The 20,080-nt window shown below is 40.5% G+C and overlaps 1 protein-coding gene across 43 annotated transcripts in view; it reads right to left on the reverse strand.

Annotated features, from left to right (window-relative positions):
* ank2b (ankyrin 2b, neuronal) overlaps positions 1 to 20,080 on the reverse strand; it is a 150,553-nt gene that overhangs the window by 17,426 nt on the left and 113,047 nt on the right. For 16 of the 43 annotated variants that reach the window (XM_084108689.1, XM_084108692.1, XM_084108702.1 and 13 more), the window contains 17 exons: positions 18,851 to 18,949; positions 17,712 to 17,866; positions 17,265 to 17,476; positions 16,308 to 16,515; positions 15,390 to 15,410; positions 14,170 to 14,266; positions 13,404 to 13,632; positions 13,204 to 13,329; positions 12,992 to 13,114; positions 12,482 to 12,514; positions 12,012 to 12,033; positions 5,086 to 9,996; positions 4,395 to 4,472; positions 3,249 to 3,380; positions 2,093 to 2,242; positions 1,757 to 1,937; positions 1,595 to 1,670 (listed from right to left, as the gene is read on the reverse strand). In XM_084108689.1, coding sequence (XP_083964815.1) covers positions 1,595 to 1,670; positions 1,757 to 1,937; positions 2,093 to 2,242; positions 3,249 to 3,380; positions 4,395 to 4,472; positions 5,086 to 9,996; positions 12,012 to 12,033; positions 12,482 to 12,514; positions 12,992 to 13,114; positions 13,204 to 13,329; positions 13,404 to 13,632; positions 14,170 to 14,266; positions 15,390 to 15,410; positions 16,308 to 16,515; positions 17,265 to 17,476; positions 17,712 to 17,866; positions 18,851 to 18,949 — 6,853 coding nt within the window. The remainder of the gene's footprint in view (positions 1 to 1,594; positions 1,671 to 1,756; positions 1,938 to 2,092; positions 2,243 to 3,248; positions 3,381 to 4,394; positions 4,473 to 5,085; positions 9,997 to 12,011; positions 12,034 to 12,481; positions 12,515 to 12,991; positions 13,115 to 13,203; positions 13,330 to 13,403; positions 13,633 to 14,169; positions 14,267 to 15,389; positions 15,411 to 16,307; positions 16,516 to 17,264; positions 17,477 to 17,711; positions 17,867 to 18,850; positions 18,950 to 20,080) is intronic. The other 27 variants (XM_084108693.1, XM_084108701.1, XM_084108700.1 and 24 more) reach the window with 15 other exon arrangements.

Consider the following 20,080-nt stretch of genomic DNA (forward strand, 5'->3'; position numbering starts at 1 on the left):
AAGGAGATGGAGTATGGCTTTCAAAACGCATCTCTGTGGATAGTTCCCTATCTGAAATGTCAGAACTGATGGACATAGGAGACCAAGATCTATTTGATTCAGGCGATAATGATCGGTAGAAAATTGCAGAACCAGGTGAAATTGGTCTTTCTGTGTCATCAGTCACCAGCAAATAAGATGCTCCTGGTGTATCTTCTGTAAATCCTGCAAGAGGGACCATTTTTTCACCAGGTGCAGGGGATGTTTTGTATTCTTCAACATGTATTGTAAATTCAGGAGTGTCATTTTCAAAAGCAGTTGGCAAAGGTGTAGCTGGCCTAAAATCAGGCAATGGAGAGTCAACAGAGAGAAGAGTGCAGTCATTCAGTGAAGTTACAGATTCAGGTGAAGAAACTCTTAATTCCGCCATTAATATGCAGGAGTCTGGTGAAGATGGTCTATAATCAAATGGTATTGGTGAGTCTAAAGGCAAGGAGACCACTGATTCTGGTGATGATGATCTATTTTCAGATGAAGTCATTCCAAAGTTGTCAACATACTCAAACTCTGGTGATCTTAGCTCAACTTGGGATGTTAAAGATACCGGTGTAAGAGGTCTATACGTCACAACTTCTACTGAGCTAGAGATGGTATATTTAGTGTTTGTGAATTTAGCATCGGTTTGTTTGGTTAGAGTATTTGGTATGGTTATTCCAACTCTTGCTTCTGAAGAACCAGAATCAGTTATTGGAAGTGATAATATTTGTGGCTGCTCAGTTACTGAATCAAGTGACATTTGGTTAGGTGTAGGGGTGGTAATCCTCTCTGTAATGCCACTTTCAAGTGCAGCAGACATGCTAAGTTGTTGAGGAGGACTGGAAATTGCTTGAGCTAAGCCTTGTACTCCTTCAGTAGACAATTCTGTGAAGCTGATTGATTGGCTGACATCAATATTTTTGGAAACATCTGAAGACTCTTCAGACTCTCTACAATTCACTTCTTCCACAAAAGAAATCTCGTTTTCAGGGGACTTATATGTCTCTGCAGTTGCACTCTTTTGGAGTGAAACATAACTTTCACCGAAAAGTGTTCTATAGAATCTGTCAGAAACTTCCTCAACGTGGCGCTTTATATACTCCTCACTTTGACTTGGTTTCTTTGAAAGTGCAGCCTCATATTTAATTGGTGATGTAGATACAGTTTCCGACTTTTCACTTGATGGAGATGTAAAGGAATTAATTGTACTGGAGACATGTGAGGTAATATAATCTTCAGAATCTTGCTTGAGTTCCACATTCAACTCACTGAAATCTGGTTCGACATTCTCTGATTCCAAGAGTGTGTGTCCAAAATCTGACAGGGTTGATTGTCTCTGACTCAGTTTGTACCTTTCCATTGAATTTATGGGTGGAACATTCTGTTCATCATCCTGTTGGGCGGAGACTGGGATAAACTGACCCCCAGTAGCTCCTAACTCTTGGAGAGGATCATCCACAGTTTCATGTATATTGCTTGATGGTTCGTTGGGAATAGTACCACCTTTGTAAACTGTGTCATAAACTTGAGACTGTAGTCTCCAGGGAACAGTTTTGTACAGGGTAAAGAGAGGACTTACTTGTTTGATAGTGCCTGGGAATTGTTGCCGCAGTCCAGCCATATCAAAAAAACTATGTGTTGAGGCTCCGACCACCCTGACAAATACAGAATCAAATTTAAATTACTTAATATACTTTTAATACATTTTCAATTGTATAGGACAGGAAGAGAATGAACTTACTCTGAACCCATTTCCTTGTCTATCAACAACCTCTCTTTCTGTGAATCATTGAGGGAAGACAGATTGCAGGAGAGATCCTCAACAGATGCCACCAGAGGCCCAAGTTCTGATATTCTTTGAGTGACCTCGGTTCGCCGGCCCGGCCTGGGGCTGTCCATGTCCTCCTGTAGCGCTGAAAAACCTGCAAAGGCCAATATAGATTCGGTTGTACAATTGTAAAACCATTGTAAAAGTAATGCAGTGAATCATAATCTTCTGTAAAGTGAGGAATAATAATATTTTATAATCAAATAAACACCAACCTAATATGCTTCAAGATATTGTCACCATACATACCTTCACTATGATCCAATGATATGGTTTGCTCAATTTCTGCATAGGTGTGTGATGACTTGTCTTGACTGGACTGGATGATTTTTGTTTCAATGAGATGCACAATGTCCATTCGATTTATTTTTGTAAGTGTCTTCATCAAAGTGTTCTCTGCTGTTAAGTGGAGAGGTGTTATATATACTTTTGTCAAATGCAACACACAACTAGATATGTACAATGTGAAGGGATCCCCTTCTGAGTGAGTGATGTCATAATATCATAATTTGTACGGTGCATGTAGCGAGCATCACTACAGCACACTACACCCAGATTTGTTTATCGAGGTCTGATCACTAAAATATCATAGCACGCATTTCCTCATTTAATATATTTTTATATAAATAGTATTTATTTTACATCAGTTGTGTTTTGGCACTACTCTTCAGCGTGGATGAATATAATGGTTATCCAGTGGTTACTGGTGATCATTTCAGAGCAGATTTGTCATGCATGCATGCTTCCAAAAAAAGGGGAAACATGTCTTCTGAACTAGTTCTGTAAGTATCATTTCTGCCGCTGTGGTTTGGATCTTGTTTTACACTGGCTACTGTATGTTGCTTATACTTTTTAATTGCAGACTCTCTGTAGTTCAAGGTTTTGATGATTCCACAGAGGTCAATAAGGATTGCAGTTTAGAATTGTCCATGTTCATCACAAACTAGATGATTATTTCAAATTCTAGGCAACAACTCTTTTTTGGACACTGTTTTTTCTAATGTACTTGCTCAATTGTGGAATTTGTTTTTACCCAAAAAAGTGTTCCATGATGCCAGGTTTTTAAATGTAATTAAAGTAAATTTATTTAGTTTAGATGAATTTCTGCCTTTAAGCAAATGGTGTTAAAAAAAAAATACTGAAAAAAGTGATTCCAAAGGATGCTGCACCCCTGCTGAATAATCCAGCATAAACCAGCATGAATTTCAGCATTCAAAACACCTTATGCTGGTGACCAACAATGCTGGATTTGTCAGCAGGGACATTGGTGGTGGCTGAGGGGTAATGCTGAAATAATTATTTAAAGTGTACTGATCTTTGATTTAATAGTGTTCAGTATATCCGGTGAATCGACCAATGCAAAATTGTTCAAACTAAAGGAAAACACATGATCAGCAGATCTTACCTGTAGAATTTTTGCCCTCTCTTTCTTTCCATAGCCTTATGAGTGCATGGCTTTGATCTTGTAGTGAATTTGGATTCTCGTTTCTTATTTGATTGATCTGTTTCTCACTGAATTCAAGCTCTTGAGCCAATTCTGTTTGAATAAAATCACATCGGTAATGAGTCATACATTTAATTCAGGACAACAAAGTATCCGTATGAAACAAAAGTGCCCTTATGACTGCAGTGCAATATGTGTTGAAATAAGATAAGATTTACAATTATAAAAAAGTAGGCATGACAACTATTGCAAATAAATGCAATCATTACATGAATGTATCCCAACTCCATAAATAATTCTACCATTTTAACAAAGTACTGTACCTTATAAGAGCAGAGGTTCCCAAATTAAAAAGGAAAAAAACCAAGGAGCCTCTTTGTAGTTTATATGTACACTTTCTGTCTAGCTCTGTGAATATCTAAGCTCTCTGCTCACAGTCACAATTAACTGAATTAATGTAATGACAAAGGTTCTGTAAGTAGCACTCATATACCCCTTTTCCACCAAAAAAAGAACTGGTTCGGAACTGGTGCTGGTTCAAAGTTGGTTCAACTTTCGAACCTTCTCAGAACCTGTTTGTTATTCCACTGACTAGAGAGCCCAGCGAACGACGTTGTTACGTCACTGTGTACGTTGCCATACGTCTTAGCTTTCCCAGAAACGCTTGCGCCAACTTCAAGCATAACAATTACAATGGTGGACTACATCGTCTTTCTGCAAATGTTTCTCCTGGCTTTGCGATCCTATATCGGGGTCAGAAGAAGACGTTTAAAACACATTTGTGCTGCTCGTCTGGATTACTATAGACGGAGGTTACGTTCGAGAAGAAGTTCGACAATAACCCCGCCCCCAGCCCCTGACGTAAGCATGACGTGATAAAAGAACGGTTCTAGTCCAGCAAAGAGTTGCTGCCGCTTTGGAACCAATTTTCCTGGCCGAGAACCGGTTCTTTGGCAGTCGAAACACAAAGAACTGGTTCGCGAGTAGGCACCAGCTCCGAACCGGCACCAGCACTGCCTTGGTGGAAAAGGGGTACGAGTCATCGCAGCAACAAGTGCTCTGCGGCAGCCAGTTAGGGAACCATTGGTATAGAGGTTAGCAGCTTACCTGACCAGCTGAAACCAAGGTGGTCTGCTATTACAGCCAGACGCCCTTCTTTCCTGTCAGCCTCATCCTGTGGATCTACTGCAAATTCCAGCAAAGCAGCAAAAGACATATAAGCACACAAATCTAATACTAGAAGTCATTACAAAAAATTGTTTACGACACTAAGTTAAATAAGGTCACTGGCTTTCTCATGTAAAAAATATATACTTTTTTAAATTATACTTATATATTTAATTATCTATTATTAAATCAACATTTCTAAGCAAATATGCTACAGAAACCATTATCAGATTAGTTTCAACCTATGAGCAAAGACAAGGTAAAATATCAATCATGAATGAATACTATGAATAACTGTCCCAGAATTTGTGAACATTATAAAAATTGTAATATCAACTGCACCTCACAACTGATGTTTTAAGTTGAATTAATTTTGTCATAGACCTATATGCAGTCAGTGAATATACTGGCAAAAAACATTACATAATTACTCAACACTGCATCGGGTTTTATGTAAATCTTGAGACTTATGTCAGATAAAAGGAAAAGAGACAGTCACAAACATAGCCCAAACATCAAAGAAGCACCACAAAGAGAAGCATTAGTTACAAGACAGAGAAGCAGCACTTTCATCACTGAGGTGCTGAGGCAGATGAGAAAGAGATAATGTGCCCCAAGAGATGGGGGATACCTTGACTTCGGACTTTATCAGCAGGGATTCGTTCCATCTGCGTCTCAACAGGGTTGTCCCATCTGGGCCTAATGACCAAGGAATCCTCAGGGAAAGGCATTTGCATGTCAAGCAAAGGTTCACTTTCTATTACTGAGGCATTGATGGTGCTTCTTTCATCATTAGATAAGGCAGCAGCCTCCTGTTTGTCTTTCTCTGCCTGAGCCAAACTCTCCACTACCTTAGCTGCCTCATGTCTAATCTCCTCGAAAAATGCAATAGACTGTTTGCTTGTGTCAGTGGGCAGGGCCTTTTTTTGTTTTGCTGGTGTGGAAGATTGAATTGGCTGACCAGGCTTTCCCCTGACTGGTAGTCTTGAAGGAAGTGTCTTAGTTGTGCTGGATAGGTCAGTGCTTGTTGAACGCCTCTGGTCCTTTTTGGTTGGTTTCTTGGTGGAATCGCTTTCACAGAAGCTCTTGGCTTTGGAAGACTTTGTTAAACTGGAGGTTATGGATGGGCCTGTCTCTGTGTCAGATTTTCTCCTTGTTTGAGGTTTTACGGGCAACTTCGACTTCTTATCCTTGGGAAGTTCTACACATTCAGACCTGAGGGAGCTGGCCTTAACAGGGATTCGGGATTTTGGTTTCTCCTCCTCTTTGGAGGTTGGCATATCTTTTCTAGTCTTAGATGATAGAGAGGCTGCACTTTTAGAGACAAGTTTACTTTTAGATTCTGTCTTTTCTGGGATTTTGGTTTGTTCTATAACTGAGTGCTGATCATCCGGGGGGAAATCTGAGAACTCTTGGTCTTGTTGGGAATGAACTGATCTAGTAATAGTTGACACTGCTGTCTGAACATTGACTATGACCATATCAGAGTAAGCAGGATCAGATGTTAAATGTCCCTCACTTTTTACTTTGTCTGATTTAATCTCTGCTGTTTCTGGTATTGTTTGGTCCTTCTCTGAGGTTTTGGTTGAGGTTTTAGACTTTATAACATCTGACTTTGTAGCTGCAGCCAGATTAACCTCAGTAGGAGAATGTACAGATAAATCTGCAGGCTCATTAGAAAGGTCATTATTCTCCTCTTGTTTTATCTGCAAAGAGAGGTTACAACCAACCTCATTCTCAGCATCACTGGATGCTCTACCAGGCCCATTCACTCCTTCTTCAGCTATGCCTTCTTCAATGGGTTGCTCTATTTGGTAAAATGCAAAGCCTTCCTCCTCGTAACTCCTTTTTGTCATGTCTATCGCACCACTTCTTGTCATCTCAAAAAGTTTTCCCTCTTGGAAGAGGAAAGGATTCTGTTCACTTGTTGGTGTACCCTCCTCAGTTGGTGTCCTTGCTGGTGTTGTGTCTGGAGTCGCTCCTTGGGAAGGCCGATCTACAGCCAGACCCAAGACCTTTTGCTCTTCCTCTTTGACTCTTGCTGCAAATGCATCATCATCTTCTCGCACTGAATTCCAGGCGTCTGTCTCTGCTTTTGCTGTAACTCCTCTAGATTCAGTCTTAGGAGGTTCCTCCTCAGCATCATCTTCCTCTGTGTCATCATAAATACATATTTCTGGTTTAAATGTTTCTCTTGTTTGTCCAATAATAATTGGAATAGAATCAATATCTAGGCTGCCACTACAAATATCAACATAAGATGTCCCTGTATGCCTCATGTAATCACCTTTAATCTCATCTGTTACATTAGACTCTTCCTGACTAGGCAATATGTAATCAACATTTTGGTAACTGGCTGACTCGTTCTGCATTTCATCACTGTAAGTTTCTTGATTTACTTTAGATCTTTTTAAGCTTTGCTCTTTTTGTTCATCAGTTATATTTTCAGCCAGATTGTTGCTGTTAGAGGCAGTTTTATTCAACTGTACTAATTCTGAATCAACATATTCTTTGTCCTCAGATTTCTCACTAGGAGATTCTTGAAGGAGTGGTTTTATGTTATGCTTTTCTGAGACAGACTGAGGTCTCCTCATTGCTGATTCAGCTGAAGATGCTGCACTGTGGGCCATGGTATGTTGAATGTCCTCAGATGTTTGGGGGCTCTTACGTATACCTGCTGGAAAAGGAGAGGGAGGTTGTACTTTAATGATCGGTTCAACAGACCGTGCTATCTCTGATGCTTGGTTGAGTTCAGTAAACCCAACATCATCCACAGAGGATGTTTCATATTTGGATGTAAGCGCAAACAGTTTGATGCTCTCATCTCCTGCATCAGACGATACCAATGTCTGAGAAGATTCACTATCTTTTCTATTGTCCTTTTTGTCTTTTTCATCTTGTTCCATTTCATCAAATGTTTTTATTTTGGCAGCCATTTTAAACATCTCTTCCTCTGGAGTAATTGTCCTCTGTGTCAGGCCACACTTCAACTCATCATCTTCTACTGTCTCCTCTGGGATTACTGATGGCTTAAAGGGAACAATCAGGACCATGGGGTCTGGGGTTTTGGGATTGACCTCATAACTTACCTCTTCAGAACTTGGTGTGTCAGGGGAGAGAGGACTCTTACCCGAACTTGTCATCAGGGACGTCTGCTCGCAACTGTCATCGTCTGCATTACCCTCCTGTTCTTTGAGCAATCTACTACGCAAACTCTCTGGGGGGATTTCAGGGGCTTTGGAGGATGTCAGGGGGCCTGTGGTCACACTGGGTTGTTCTACTGTAGGTGGAAAAGTCAGGTTGGTTTTCATCTCTACGGGGCTGTTTTCTAAAGAGTCACAGCATGGGGATTCATTTGTTGGACTAGGCTCAATAGAGTCTGGGGTTCTATGGGAAGAGTTGTCTTCCATCACGGGACTACCTTCTAAAGAGTCTTTGTGGCTAATGGTAAAAGAGTCATCAGCTACTGGACTAAGGGTCTCTGAATCTTGGTGTCTAAGAGGCAGCACTAAACCACCATGATCCTGTGTAGCTGCCCTTGAGGCCAGAAAGTCAGAGGAGGTTGGTTGATCATCAAAGGATTCCTCATCGCTCAAAAAACTCTCTAGTGTTTCAGATGCTCTTTTAGTCAGTTTCCGAGATTTAGGTGGCTTGGATGACACAGAAACAATGTCCTTATCAACAGAAGTTTTTTCATCCCCAAAGTTCACCCCCCTATTCCTATTAGGAATAGACACGGACTCACTTTTTGTTGGCTCATCCACTGCTTTGCTCAGTGCTGGATGATGAATTGTAGCCTCAGATGCCTGTTCATTAGTTGCCTTCATCTCAGTAGAAAAGGAAACAGATATTTTACTTGTCTTGACCTTAGGGGTGACTGCTACTGATTTTGAGGACTTTGCAAGTATAGACTGAGTTGGTTTTTTTGGTGATAATGGGAGGCCCTCGGGGCTTGTTTCTGGAGTCTCAGCCATGCCCTCATGTTTGTAACTTTCCTCAGAACTCAATGGGGCTTCCACTTCAGCAAGACTAGCACTGGGTGAGTCGACCAATGCTTCATGTTTAACACTGTCAGAGCTGTCATCAAATGCACTGTTCTCTGTACCATTATCAGGCAAAAGATCTCTGCCATGCTTTGACATATTTTGAGGAATAGTTGTTGTCATGCTTGAGTGAGTGGAGGGAACTGCTGACTCTTTTCCAGAAATCACAACCTCGCCACTCTTCTGCCTTGCTTTTGTATCTTCTTCAAAGTCTTTAGAGTGTTTTATGTGTGGACTAATTGAGACTTCTTTTTCTTCGTGATGATCTTCAGGCTTTAAAACATCAGGAGACCCTTCTTCTTGTGAGGGTGCTCGGGGAAGACATTGTGACTTTGTGAGTATAGCCTCGGGTTTACTCGCTGTTGTGTGTTCTGCTTTGGAAGATCCTTTGTGCTCAAAGAGGCCAGACTTTCTTTTTGAGGGGTCTTGGCCAGTTTGAAATGCTCTCATTAGTTCTCTTACAGACATGGTTTCTTCTAGACTTCCAGGCTCAGGCTTTGGTGACCTAGAAGGAGACTGTTTTTGGGGTGAAGAAGTTTGTTTTTTCAGGGTTGATGTTTTCTGGTCTTTGACAACAGAAGATGCTTTGCCTTCTGTTGCTTTATATGGAGGTTTTTGGCCTGTCTGTTTTTTATGACCTTTTTGTTCTTCCTCTACTTTCTTTTGAAGAGCCTTAACTTTCTCTTTAATGGAACCAATTGGTGTCTCCTCAACCACTGGTGATACAGGAGACTTTTTTTGGTCTCCAGGTACAGGTAGTAAGGCATCCCCTTTGTTACTTTCTTTTGTGCTCATTGATTGGGTTTCTTCTGTGTGTCCTTGAGGCCCTTTCCTCCTTACTGGCTTTTTTACTTCTGTTGTATGGGCTTTAGTGTCTTTTGCCACTGTAGGGACTATTTTTCGACCACCTCTGCGCAGAACAACCTCAGTGAACCGTTGCTGTGATGGAGTCTCATGGGATGCAGGCATAGATGTTTCAGGCACATCCAATAAGTATTCCTTAACTTCACCAGTGGAAACAGTGTCCATGCCAGACCAGTCCCGCGCACCCTTTGGTCTCTGTGATCCTCTGTTGACTCTAACTTCCTTTAGAAGTGATTCTTGAGATTCAAAGGCAGCCATCATTTTGGCCTCTTCAATTTCACTTTCTGTCAGGAGAACCCACCCCTCATCCTTCCTATATGGACGACTCTCTGTTTTTGCAGACTCTTCCTTGTCAAATGTTCCACTTCTCAGAATTTCACTAACTTTCTCCAAATCCTCTTTGACTTTTTCCATTATCTCAAAAGGCTCTGCTGACACCTCCTCCACCCCCTTATCTAAATAATCCCCTTGCATAGGACCCGCTTTCTCTGAGGAATCAGTGGTCAGAATAGCAGTCATTTTGATAAGGTCTTGTTTCATCTCTGACACTTCAGAGAGTAAATCTGGACTTGCAAGCGCAGGGGAGTCTCGGATCAAGTGTGTTTTCCGGAATGACGTTTCAGTGTCTTCATCATCTTCCATTTGGATGACATTTAAGGAGCAAATTAACCAAAATTTAAATTAAAGGGACAGAGATTGGAAAAGGACATAAGGGATCAATTCAGAGCTTCAAGGACCAGAAGGCATCAAGATGACAAAAAAGGTAAGTGGAGTATGGGAGGATGAGTGGAGAGTCTACTGGACTTATGGGGGAATAACAACTGCAAAGCAAATACTAACCAAATCTTAAAGACAATGGAAGAATAAGCAGGAAACTTGTTTATCCACATTTGGTTCAACAGCGCACTCACACAAACAAAAAGACAAACTAAAGTGATACTTAAAAGGGAGACAAAAATAAGCCAACCCAAACACTGGGACATATAGTGAAAAACAGTAACACAAAGTAGACATTGCTCAATATTTATAACTCATGTCTACAGAAGAAGAAGACAAAAGAGAGAAAGAGAGAATTCAGGAGAGAACTCAATAAAAATGAACTCATCAAAAACAAGTCTTTAATGTTTTTTTAAAGAAAGCCAGTGATATGCAACTAAAACTGAACGAGTGTGAAAATAAAGGCATTTGAAAAAACAACATACACTCTCTGAAAAAAATGTGCAAACATTTTTAACAGCATGTCATGGGGGCAGTTCCCTTAAAGGGACATCTTTGTACCTTATTTGCCCATAAAAGTTCATATAGTAAAGGGTACATATTACTACTCTAAGGTACTAAAAAGCACCTTTAATGCGTAGATTAGGTATAAAGTTGTCCTTTTAAGGGTACTGCCCCAGTGACAAGCTGCTTGGTTTTTGCACACGATTTCAGACAGTGAACTGAATGTAAAATATTGAAATAATTATTTTTACTATTAATAGTGGCAATGTAAACAATGTTAAACAAAGATCAGTACTGAAAAAAATCATACACACAAGACAGCATTCAAATGTTAATTCCTTAGTAAATTTGGTAAACTTGTTAGTGTGTAGTAAGTTTGATGTAGTAATAGATTTGGATTATAATTCATACTTATACCTGAATATTAGCTTAATGTAAGAACTATACTTAAAGGTTACATTACATAGTGTGGTGATTGAAATCTTCTCTAAAGCAATAGTAAGCAAACTATGCAATGTTAATATCCAACTGATGAAGCCACATATCTACAAAAAAGGGCAATGACTAGTTTAAACACAGGTTTATATTATTAATGTTTTGTACATTCACAGATAAAGAGAGGGAATCCTCTTACTGGGCTGGCGGACAAGTACACTTTGTTTATGTGTAAAAATGCAGGGGCACCAAAAATAGGTACTAAGGAGAGTGATTACTACAGATGTGGATGGGAATCATAATTTGCTTTGCAGATTGTTATTGTGTTTAATGAAGGGAGTAGGGATCTAAAAACAGTTGAAAACAAACATCACCACAGTATGAATGAAATTCACATTATGTGCAAAGAGTAAAAGAGACATTCAAAAACTTTTTTTCTATCAAGATTCATAAACTGATCAGAATAAAACATTAATATATTTATATTAGGGGTGTAACGGTACAAAAAAAGTTCTTTCGGTTCGAAATTGGTGTTTTAATCGCTGCACGTGCAGAACTTCTTTTTCTACGAAACGTAATTTCAAACTCTGTTTTGCGCTTCAAACTAAATCATAAACCAACATGGCTTGTTGTTTTACATCTTACAATTGTATACTTACCTGTAAATGTTACAGATTCACGCAAATATTTCCATTTCACATAAAGTACTGTCCTGACAGCAAGCAAGTCTATGTTTACCAGACTTCAATGAACGAGTCAAATGGACAGAATGGATTGGAATGGGACCGCAATAAATGGGACCGTCATTTTTGTGTACCGTTACATCCCTAATATATCAATAGTTAACTCACTCAGACACAAGATTATTTTATAGAATGTTAAAATCATGCTTTGTAAGTTATTTTACAGTGGTGACATTCTCAGTTAGTAAGTTCAATGGAAAAGTGTCTGGTATAACACAACATATTTTAATTAATTTAACTCCATATCTTACATTTCTCAAGTGTTCGGCTCGTCTGTAAAGAAAAAAAGGTGAAGAAAATTCAATTGTATACATGCACTGAATGAACAGACATTTTTAGCCTAACATTGCCAATTTACTTTCTTTCTTCAAGCTATTTGACCCCACATCATTTGATACAGCTATCACAGCTGGTACACCAAACAATACAGTTATGAGAAAATATGTGTAAACCATTTGGAATTATCTGTATTTCCTGCATGAGTGGCTTCTAAAACAAACAAACAATCAAATAAACAAAACAATACATCTATGGAGCCATTCATGAAATTCTAAGGGTTTTGAAACACATTTTCTCATTATTACTGTTCACACAACAACTTATCTCTGTAATAATAATAATAATAATAATTAAACCAAGTGGGACTGGACAGAGTTTTGAACTGAGATAATGGAGGAAAGCAAAGGATATTTTGTTAATTAAAGTGCAAAATCGCAGTTACCTCCTCATCAGGATCTTGTTCTGAATCTGATTCCTTTGAGGAGCAAGAAGCAGCAAAAGAGGACGAGAGCACCAGATGATAGAGAGATGGACAGAGGTAGTAGAAAGACAGAAGGGGACAGAAAGAGCAGGCTAAGCAGTTTTCAGAGCAACACAACATGTCTGAGGCCAGCCAGCGAGGCGTGGTGTGACGGGTTAGGTGCAACAGAAATGCATAAAAGCATTTATCAGCTGTTGATTCAAAAATGTTTTTAAAAAGGGAAACAAATGGAAGGAAAAGATGGCTGTAAAATGAGGCCTTCCAAATATCCACAGCAATAAGTTGTGTAATTGACTCATTAAATTGAGTGTTTCTTCAACTGTAAACCTATGCAGATATTGTGGTATAAAGCAATCATTTCATGGCAACAAAATGAATGTAAGAATGCATGCAAACCTGCCATAAAAGCGGACAACATAAAAATGAAATTTTGTTGGACAATGCATTTTGTAGCATATTGCATGAACTTACCTTTGAGTAAGCTGGCAGGCTGATGTTTAGATTGCATATTGCACCATGGGTCAAAGTCCTATAAGATCTGGGCTCTTTTGTGAAGGACAAGCGCCCACAAGGCTCTTGAGCGTTGTCTCGAATCTACAAGTGATTTGCCAAGTGTGCAGTTATATGGCTGTATATGGATCCTCTTATAATTCTTCAGATATATGAATGCATAGTTGACTTACTTTGATGAAAAGAGCCAGTCGGTTCTCTTTAAAGGCATAGAAGCTGAAGACATGATGCTGGCCACTTTTTGTTAGGGGAACCAGGTTTCCAAAGCAGTCTGCATATATTGGTTTTCCTTCTAATACCTAGAATGCAACCCATTCAATTATGTCAGTTCCACAGCGGATATTTGGATGAGCAAGGCCTGTCCATTACTCACCTCCACATCTCGGCTACGTGCCACTTCTGTGAAGTTCTCTTGCTGCTCCAAAGTTTTATCCATTTTATCATCAGTCATACAGAAACAGCGCAATCGAGCCTCAATAGGGTCATGCGTTTTGGCAAAGATGACGAATTTGGCCATGTAAGGTACACAGATGATCTCACGATACACCTGAGTGGCGAAGTTCACCGACTCCTGTACTTGCCTGCAGTCTATCAGCCAAAATCTGATGAGGAAAATATGGGAGATATTGGTGCTTATCTTATGTGTGAGCTTCAACCAGGATTGGCCCATTTACCCAAAGTATACTTCAGTTTCGACACGAACTCTAGCGTATCCTCACAGTCAAACGCATAGTTTCCTCCTCATCCAGTCTCTGCATTATTTCTCTTCATAAGTTATGACTGATAAAAATGTCTTTGTACTTTTTTAAACTAGAGTTGTAGGTATTTCTTAACCCCTCGCACAAGCATTCATCAAATCAGGCGTCTGTTGTTGTTGGGCCTCTTTTTCGAGTGTAAATCAACGGTCCGGGGCCAGTGTTGCCCCCTTGTGGACAAAACAATTTAGTGCAAAAAAAAGTTCAAGGGGCATGTAAACTAAACAAGACTATGTAAACTAAATTTGGCGAAGACTAAATTTGCGTCACATGTACGGTAGCGCACCCAAGCGTACGCGTAAACACTGAAGTATATTTGGGCTTTACAAAGGGAAAATTCATCATTCAAAACATATACTCTCCTGTTGCTTCTAGAGAATATACCTGGCAGACACATTTGTGGTAAAAGACACAGAGTCATTGGTGAATGTTAATGGTGTAGTCCCAGTGATATCCTCCCATTGAGCAGGAGTGGTCCCACCTATACACGGAAGAAACGGTTTTGGTTACAAAATACAAAAATGTTGTTGACTACAGCAAATGTCTTTTATTTTGAAAGTTCATGTTCACTTGTCCTTGTCAATTATTTCATTCTCCTGCCCAATACAGTGCAATACAGTTTTAAATAGATGTCACTAGAGGAGGGGCTTCAGTATGCTGTAAAAAACTGACTTTGTAAGGAAACAACTTAGCTTTTAATTGGGGGCAGAATACTCATGTCACTCGTGTTACTGTAACCTCTCCAGTTCTACTCCACCCACTCAGAGCGGGATTAGAACCGGCATCTCCAGCATGGGAGGCAGGCGCGCTAACAAGGATGCTAAAGACCGCAGTCTGTTGCCTCAGTCACTAGCGTGCCTCTTGAGGCCAGGGGAGTGAGGTTTACCATCACTCTTTAGTAGCTGGTCTCAATTACACTCACCCCCTAAATCTCACTCCCATCCGGGTCACGGCACCAAATGTAACTGGTCCTGCTCAACCCACTCCCAGCAGGGTTTAGAACCTGCGTCTCCGACATGGGAGGTGGATGCGCTAACAAGGATGCTAAAGACCGCAGTCTGTAGCCTCAGTTGCTAGTGCGCCTCTTGAGGCCAGACGAATGAGGTATACATGCACAGCTCTTACTAGCTTGCTTCTGTTACACTCACCCCCCTAAACCTCACTCCCATCCGGGTCATGGCACCAAATCTAATCAGAGCGGGATTAGAACCTGCATCTCCGGCATGGGAGGTGGGTGTGCTAACAAGGACGCTAAAGACCGCAGTCTGTAGCCTCAGTCGCTAGTGCGCCTCTTGAGATCAGGGGAGTGAGGTTTACATGCACAACTTTCACTAGCTTGCTTCTGTTACACTCAACTCCCTAAACCTCACTCCCACCCGGGTCACGGCACCAAATGTAACCGGTCGTACTCTACCAATTCCGAGCGGGATTTGAACCGGCGTCTCCAGCATGGGAGGCAGGCACCAACAAGGATGCTAAGGACCGCAGTCTGTAGCCTAAGTTGCTAGAGCGCCTCTTGAGGCCAGATGAGTGAGGTTTACATGCACAGCTCTCACTAGCTGGCCTCCGTTACATTACACTTAACCTATGAATGGCTTACTTACTGTATAGTTGTCTCCAGGGTTCTGAACCGGTTCAAGGAATGAAAACAAAATGAAATTTTAACAGGAATATAAACAAAAGTGAAATCAATTCTAATTGTTCTGAACAGATATGCTTTTTTGAAATTAACTTTCACTGATTAATAAAGTTATTATATCATTCTGTTTATTATTTTATTTTGGCAGTGATCCAATCATGAATTTAAATTCGCCCCTATGCAAATGCGACGTGAGTGAAATGTCCGCGCTTAGCTGTCAAGTCATCGTAGGTTAGTCGCTGGCATTAGCTCTTGGATCTCAATAGTTTCTTTTTACGAGGAAATGTCACCAACCGTTAAAGCATTACATTTCAGTGAAAATGAATGGCAGGTAATATCCAGCATGACGTGTGTTTTGAAACCAGCAAAAATTGCAGGTTAGTGTACAATCACTACTAATCAGGAAATTTAATTAATTTTTTTATAATCAATCACCAAGGCCCAGTTGTTCAAAAAGTTTTATTTTGGATCAGATTTATCTAGATTTGGGAATCCCATGTTTTGCTCTCCAGGATCAGGTAATCCATTTTACCTTTGTGCTGGTTTTTCAAAGTAAAATAGGATTGGATCACACTTTTTCAGATGACCAAATCTAGATTACCAGTGCTTCAAATGGGGTTACATTTTACAATGTAGGCTGCTAGCTATGTAAAGAACAATAGGTAGAACGAAAAATAGTGTTATTAACTGGTATTTTCTTCTAATCAAACTGTTTTCAGAACGGTAATGTTTCAGAGGGAACGCAAGAACAGAAACCTTAAAATACTGATTCTGCTCGGAGTGAATGGATTTATTTTCTAGCCCCCGTTTTAAAGCCCTGGTTGTCTCTGTATATTAAGTTGGATAGAAAGTGAAAATGAGTATATCCCGTGTGCTTTCTCACCTGTGATGCTGCATAGCAGACGTAACGTAGGAGTATCTCCACCTCCAAAGCCGCCGAGGCCCGAGTCAGCAGAGTTCTTTGGGACAGGGATGGTCATGGTTATGGGTTTATGGAATTTCCTCCTCCGTGGTTCCAGAGTGACTATAGGGCTGAATGTGGCTTTATTACCCCAAATCTTCCTCACTACATCAATGCTCATGGGTTGAGCCTGGTCAAGTAGCAAAGGCAATAATTAACAAAATGATCACAAGAGCAAATTAATAATTTAAAGCATCTCATTGCTATCGGGTCAAATCTATTTCAATATTGTGGCTGTTAGCAACAAAATGCTAGCCTGGAAATCCAGACCTAAATCTGAAAGAGTAATGGTCTGGCATCGACTAATGAAAATCGGCCAGCTCGAGGGGCGGCACCAAGCATGCATTTGAAAATCACACTGCACACAATTGGATAACACTACGACCAATCACAACAAGCCCCATACGCTTAGCCACCAGCGGAGCTAACTGGTAGATTAGACTCTTGACGTATCCGGTCGGGAAAACAGCAAAAACGCCCTTCTTGCAACGGAACGATTCAAGCGCCGTCTTCTGTTCCTCTTTTAGATAAAAAGCCAAGTCTAACTCATTCATTGTAGCGGCCAAAGCAGTTTCAAACAACTGGTGTTCATCCATAGCCATATCTTGCAATGTTTACTAATGACTTCGACGTCTCAGCGCTGTCATCATCTGTTTAGCTCGCCTCTGGCCCGCCTATATCAGATAACCCGATGTGATTGTGGATACAAGGGCATATTTAATGAGCATCATTACTCGACTCCAGAGTAAACTCGCTGAGCAAATTCAACTTGTGCTCTCGTGAGAACTCTGGATTTCCAGGGTAGCAAAAGCTGTGAATTCTACAGTAAAGCACTGATTCTACATTCCATGTTTTCCTCTGCAAAAACAATTGTGCTACCTGCAGGCCGACACGGATGCGTTTAGTGAGCGCTCCCTCCGGGAAGACGGCCTGTACTTGAGGAACCACTGTGCTGCTCAGAACTCCACCTTCTGGACCAATGAGATTACTGTCCTGTTTAATCCGTGAAACCACAGCAAAATACTGTGGAAAGTCTCGAGTGATAATGCGACAGATGCGCTTCCTCTCCAACTCTTCCGGTGGGTCCAGCCCTGAAATTTAAGATGGATATACTGTACAGCATCTGTCCATTTCTTATATTTATTCAATAGTGGACACAAATCTCTGCAATGGGAGGTTATAATTTCCCAGACAGCAAAATATTGTCGGCCCAGATCCGGCCCACATCTGGTACACGTGGGTTCCACACGGCCCAGATGTGGACCGGATCTGGGCCGACACTATGTTACTGTCTGGGTTGTATTTGATCATGTGTTTTTTCCTCACCCTCGTCCATGCCGTTGAGGATCTGGTTGAGTTCTTCTTCTGTGTACTCGCAATGATGCTCTTTCCAGCTCTCTCCAGTTTCACTGCGTAAGATCACCAGCTCCCTCTCCTTCCCTCTCAGAGCCGCAAAGTGAGGGATCTCCACAATCACAGGCCTGAGACCCGGCAGGAGTTACAAGAACGTTATTCATACGAATGTCTACAATTTTTTCCTACAATTAGGCTAATAAATTTTGCTTTAAATCACTGTGACAAACGGTCTTGAAAGGCTTATTGTTCTAGTATAATGGAATAGTATAATATACAGAAATGCATTATTTACTTGTTTCTTGTTCAGTAATGGTAACTGCTAAGATTAGCAATAACTTGATACAATAAAGTCTATATCATGTATAAATAAATAATGTGTTGTACATTGTTTCATTTCATTTGAGTATTTGAAAAACACAAAAAGAAAAGAAAGTTTATCAAAAGTAACTGGACTTGATTTTCAATTACTTTAACTTCAGTGCTGAAGCGCATTGATATGCCCAGATCTACCAAGTCTTGATACTTTTGATTAAAATTCTAGTGGATATGGTATGGCCTAAATAAATGAAAACTTTCACAAACATACAACACGCCATAACAATATGCACAATGTTATGTTCATACCTAAAAAATGCACACAGCCACAGAAACTCATGCTTCAACTAAAGTAGCACAGCAAATCGCAAAACAAATAAAAAACAAGACGAGCACAAACAACTGGGTACAAACAGTCACCTAAAGGAGCTAAAGGAAACACAGATTGATGATTCAGAATAACACACTTCTGACATATCACTAGAAATACTATGTTTTGGTCATGAATTTCCCAAACCTGTGACCTTTTGATGGCAAAGTATAGAAGTATAATCACAATCTGTTGATTAACTTCAACAAGTTTGGAAACAATCATGAGTAATCAAGGCTAAAATGGAAAATAAAAATGACACTAGGGTTCATCTACTGTATGGTACCACTGACGACTAAACGGAGCCACTTTACAATGAAAGCAGAATACAACCAATGCAATACAATTAAAAGGAAGATAGTGAGAAAGGAGAAAGTGGGGTGTGGGACTGGCATCCATTGGTTGTTTCATGTGTCACTCCTACCCCAGAAATTTTGTCCCTGGTGGGCCCAGTTGCAGAATGCGGCTAACCAAACTCTCGCCCTCATTCAGAGGGGGCGGGGCAGTGGGGAGGTGGAGCTTACTGTCATCCAATAGCAGCAGTGGGAAAAGAGAGCATAGGTGGCATATTGTCGAATTTGTTTTATTCAGAAGAACTTTTCTTGAAACAAATGAGAGAGAAAAACAACAACAACCCTGGAAGGGTTTAAATTTATCTTTGTAAGTAGCAAGTGAGAGTGAATTACCCTTTAAAAAAGATGATTTTCCCTGTTTAGTTTTCTAAAGTCTACGCTAAAAGTCAGTTCTATGCCAACTCTCCGGACAGCAACATAGTGTCAGCCCAGATCCGGCCCACATCCGTGTGGAATCCACGTGTACCAGATGTGGGCTGGATCTGGGCCAACACTATGTTGCTGTCTGGGTCCTTGTGTCATGATTCATGAGTGTTAAAACAGAAAAATCATTTAAACATCATTAATAACAATGTCAATAGAATTGGCTCGTTTGTTCTGCAGAACAGTTGAACTGAAATAGTCTGTTTTTATAAATTAACGACAACATTATTCAACTATTTGCTTGCATCATCAAATCATAAATGTTCGTCTCCAGATGGCATCAGGTTTATTAATAGATTATGCTTTTGCATGTAAATGAAACTGATTATATATTATTCCTTGTGTTCATTTAGTAATAAAAATCAGGAAAACATGGCTGAATTTGATTTCTTTCATATCCAAAATTGAGTCTATAACCCTGTCCCAAATGGCACACATGAGCTTCAGAGGTGGCGCTTGTGAGCACACTTCTGAAACCTAAACTGACAGACAAGACACTCTGCAGTCTTGTGGAAATGATGGACACTCATCAACTCTGCCATTTGGGAGAGGCTAAATTGAGGAACTCTATCAGACCGCTGACCACATGTCTGCCTTGTCTCCTCATTGACCTTGAAATTCTGCTCTGTCAGTTCTACCACATTCAGCGATTCGCACGACAGCAGTTCAGCTGTGCATTTGAACAACAGTTTTCTCGTTCGTGCTCCGACGCCTCAAGGGATACTCTACCCAAAAATTAAAATCAGTCCCAGATGTATGTATCCCAGACAGCAACATAGTGTCGGCCAAGATCTTGCCCACATCTGGGCCGCGTGGAATCCACATGTACCAGATGTGGCCCGGATCTGGGCCGACACTATATTGCTGTCTGGAATGTG

The sequence above is a fragment of the Abramis brama genome (genome assembly GCF_963993115.1).
Source record: "Abramis brama genome assembly, chromosome: 3".
In the NCBI taxonomy this organism is placed as follows: Eukaryota; Metazoa; Chordata; class Actinopteri; order Cypriniformes; family Leuciscidae; genus Abramis; species Abramis brama.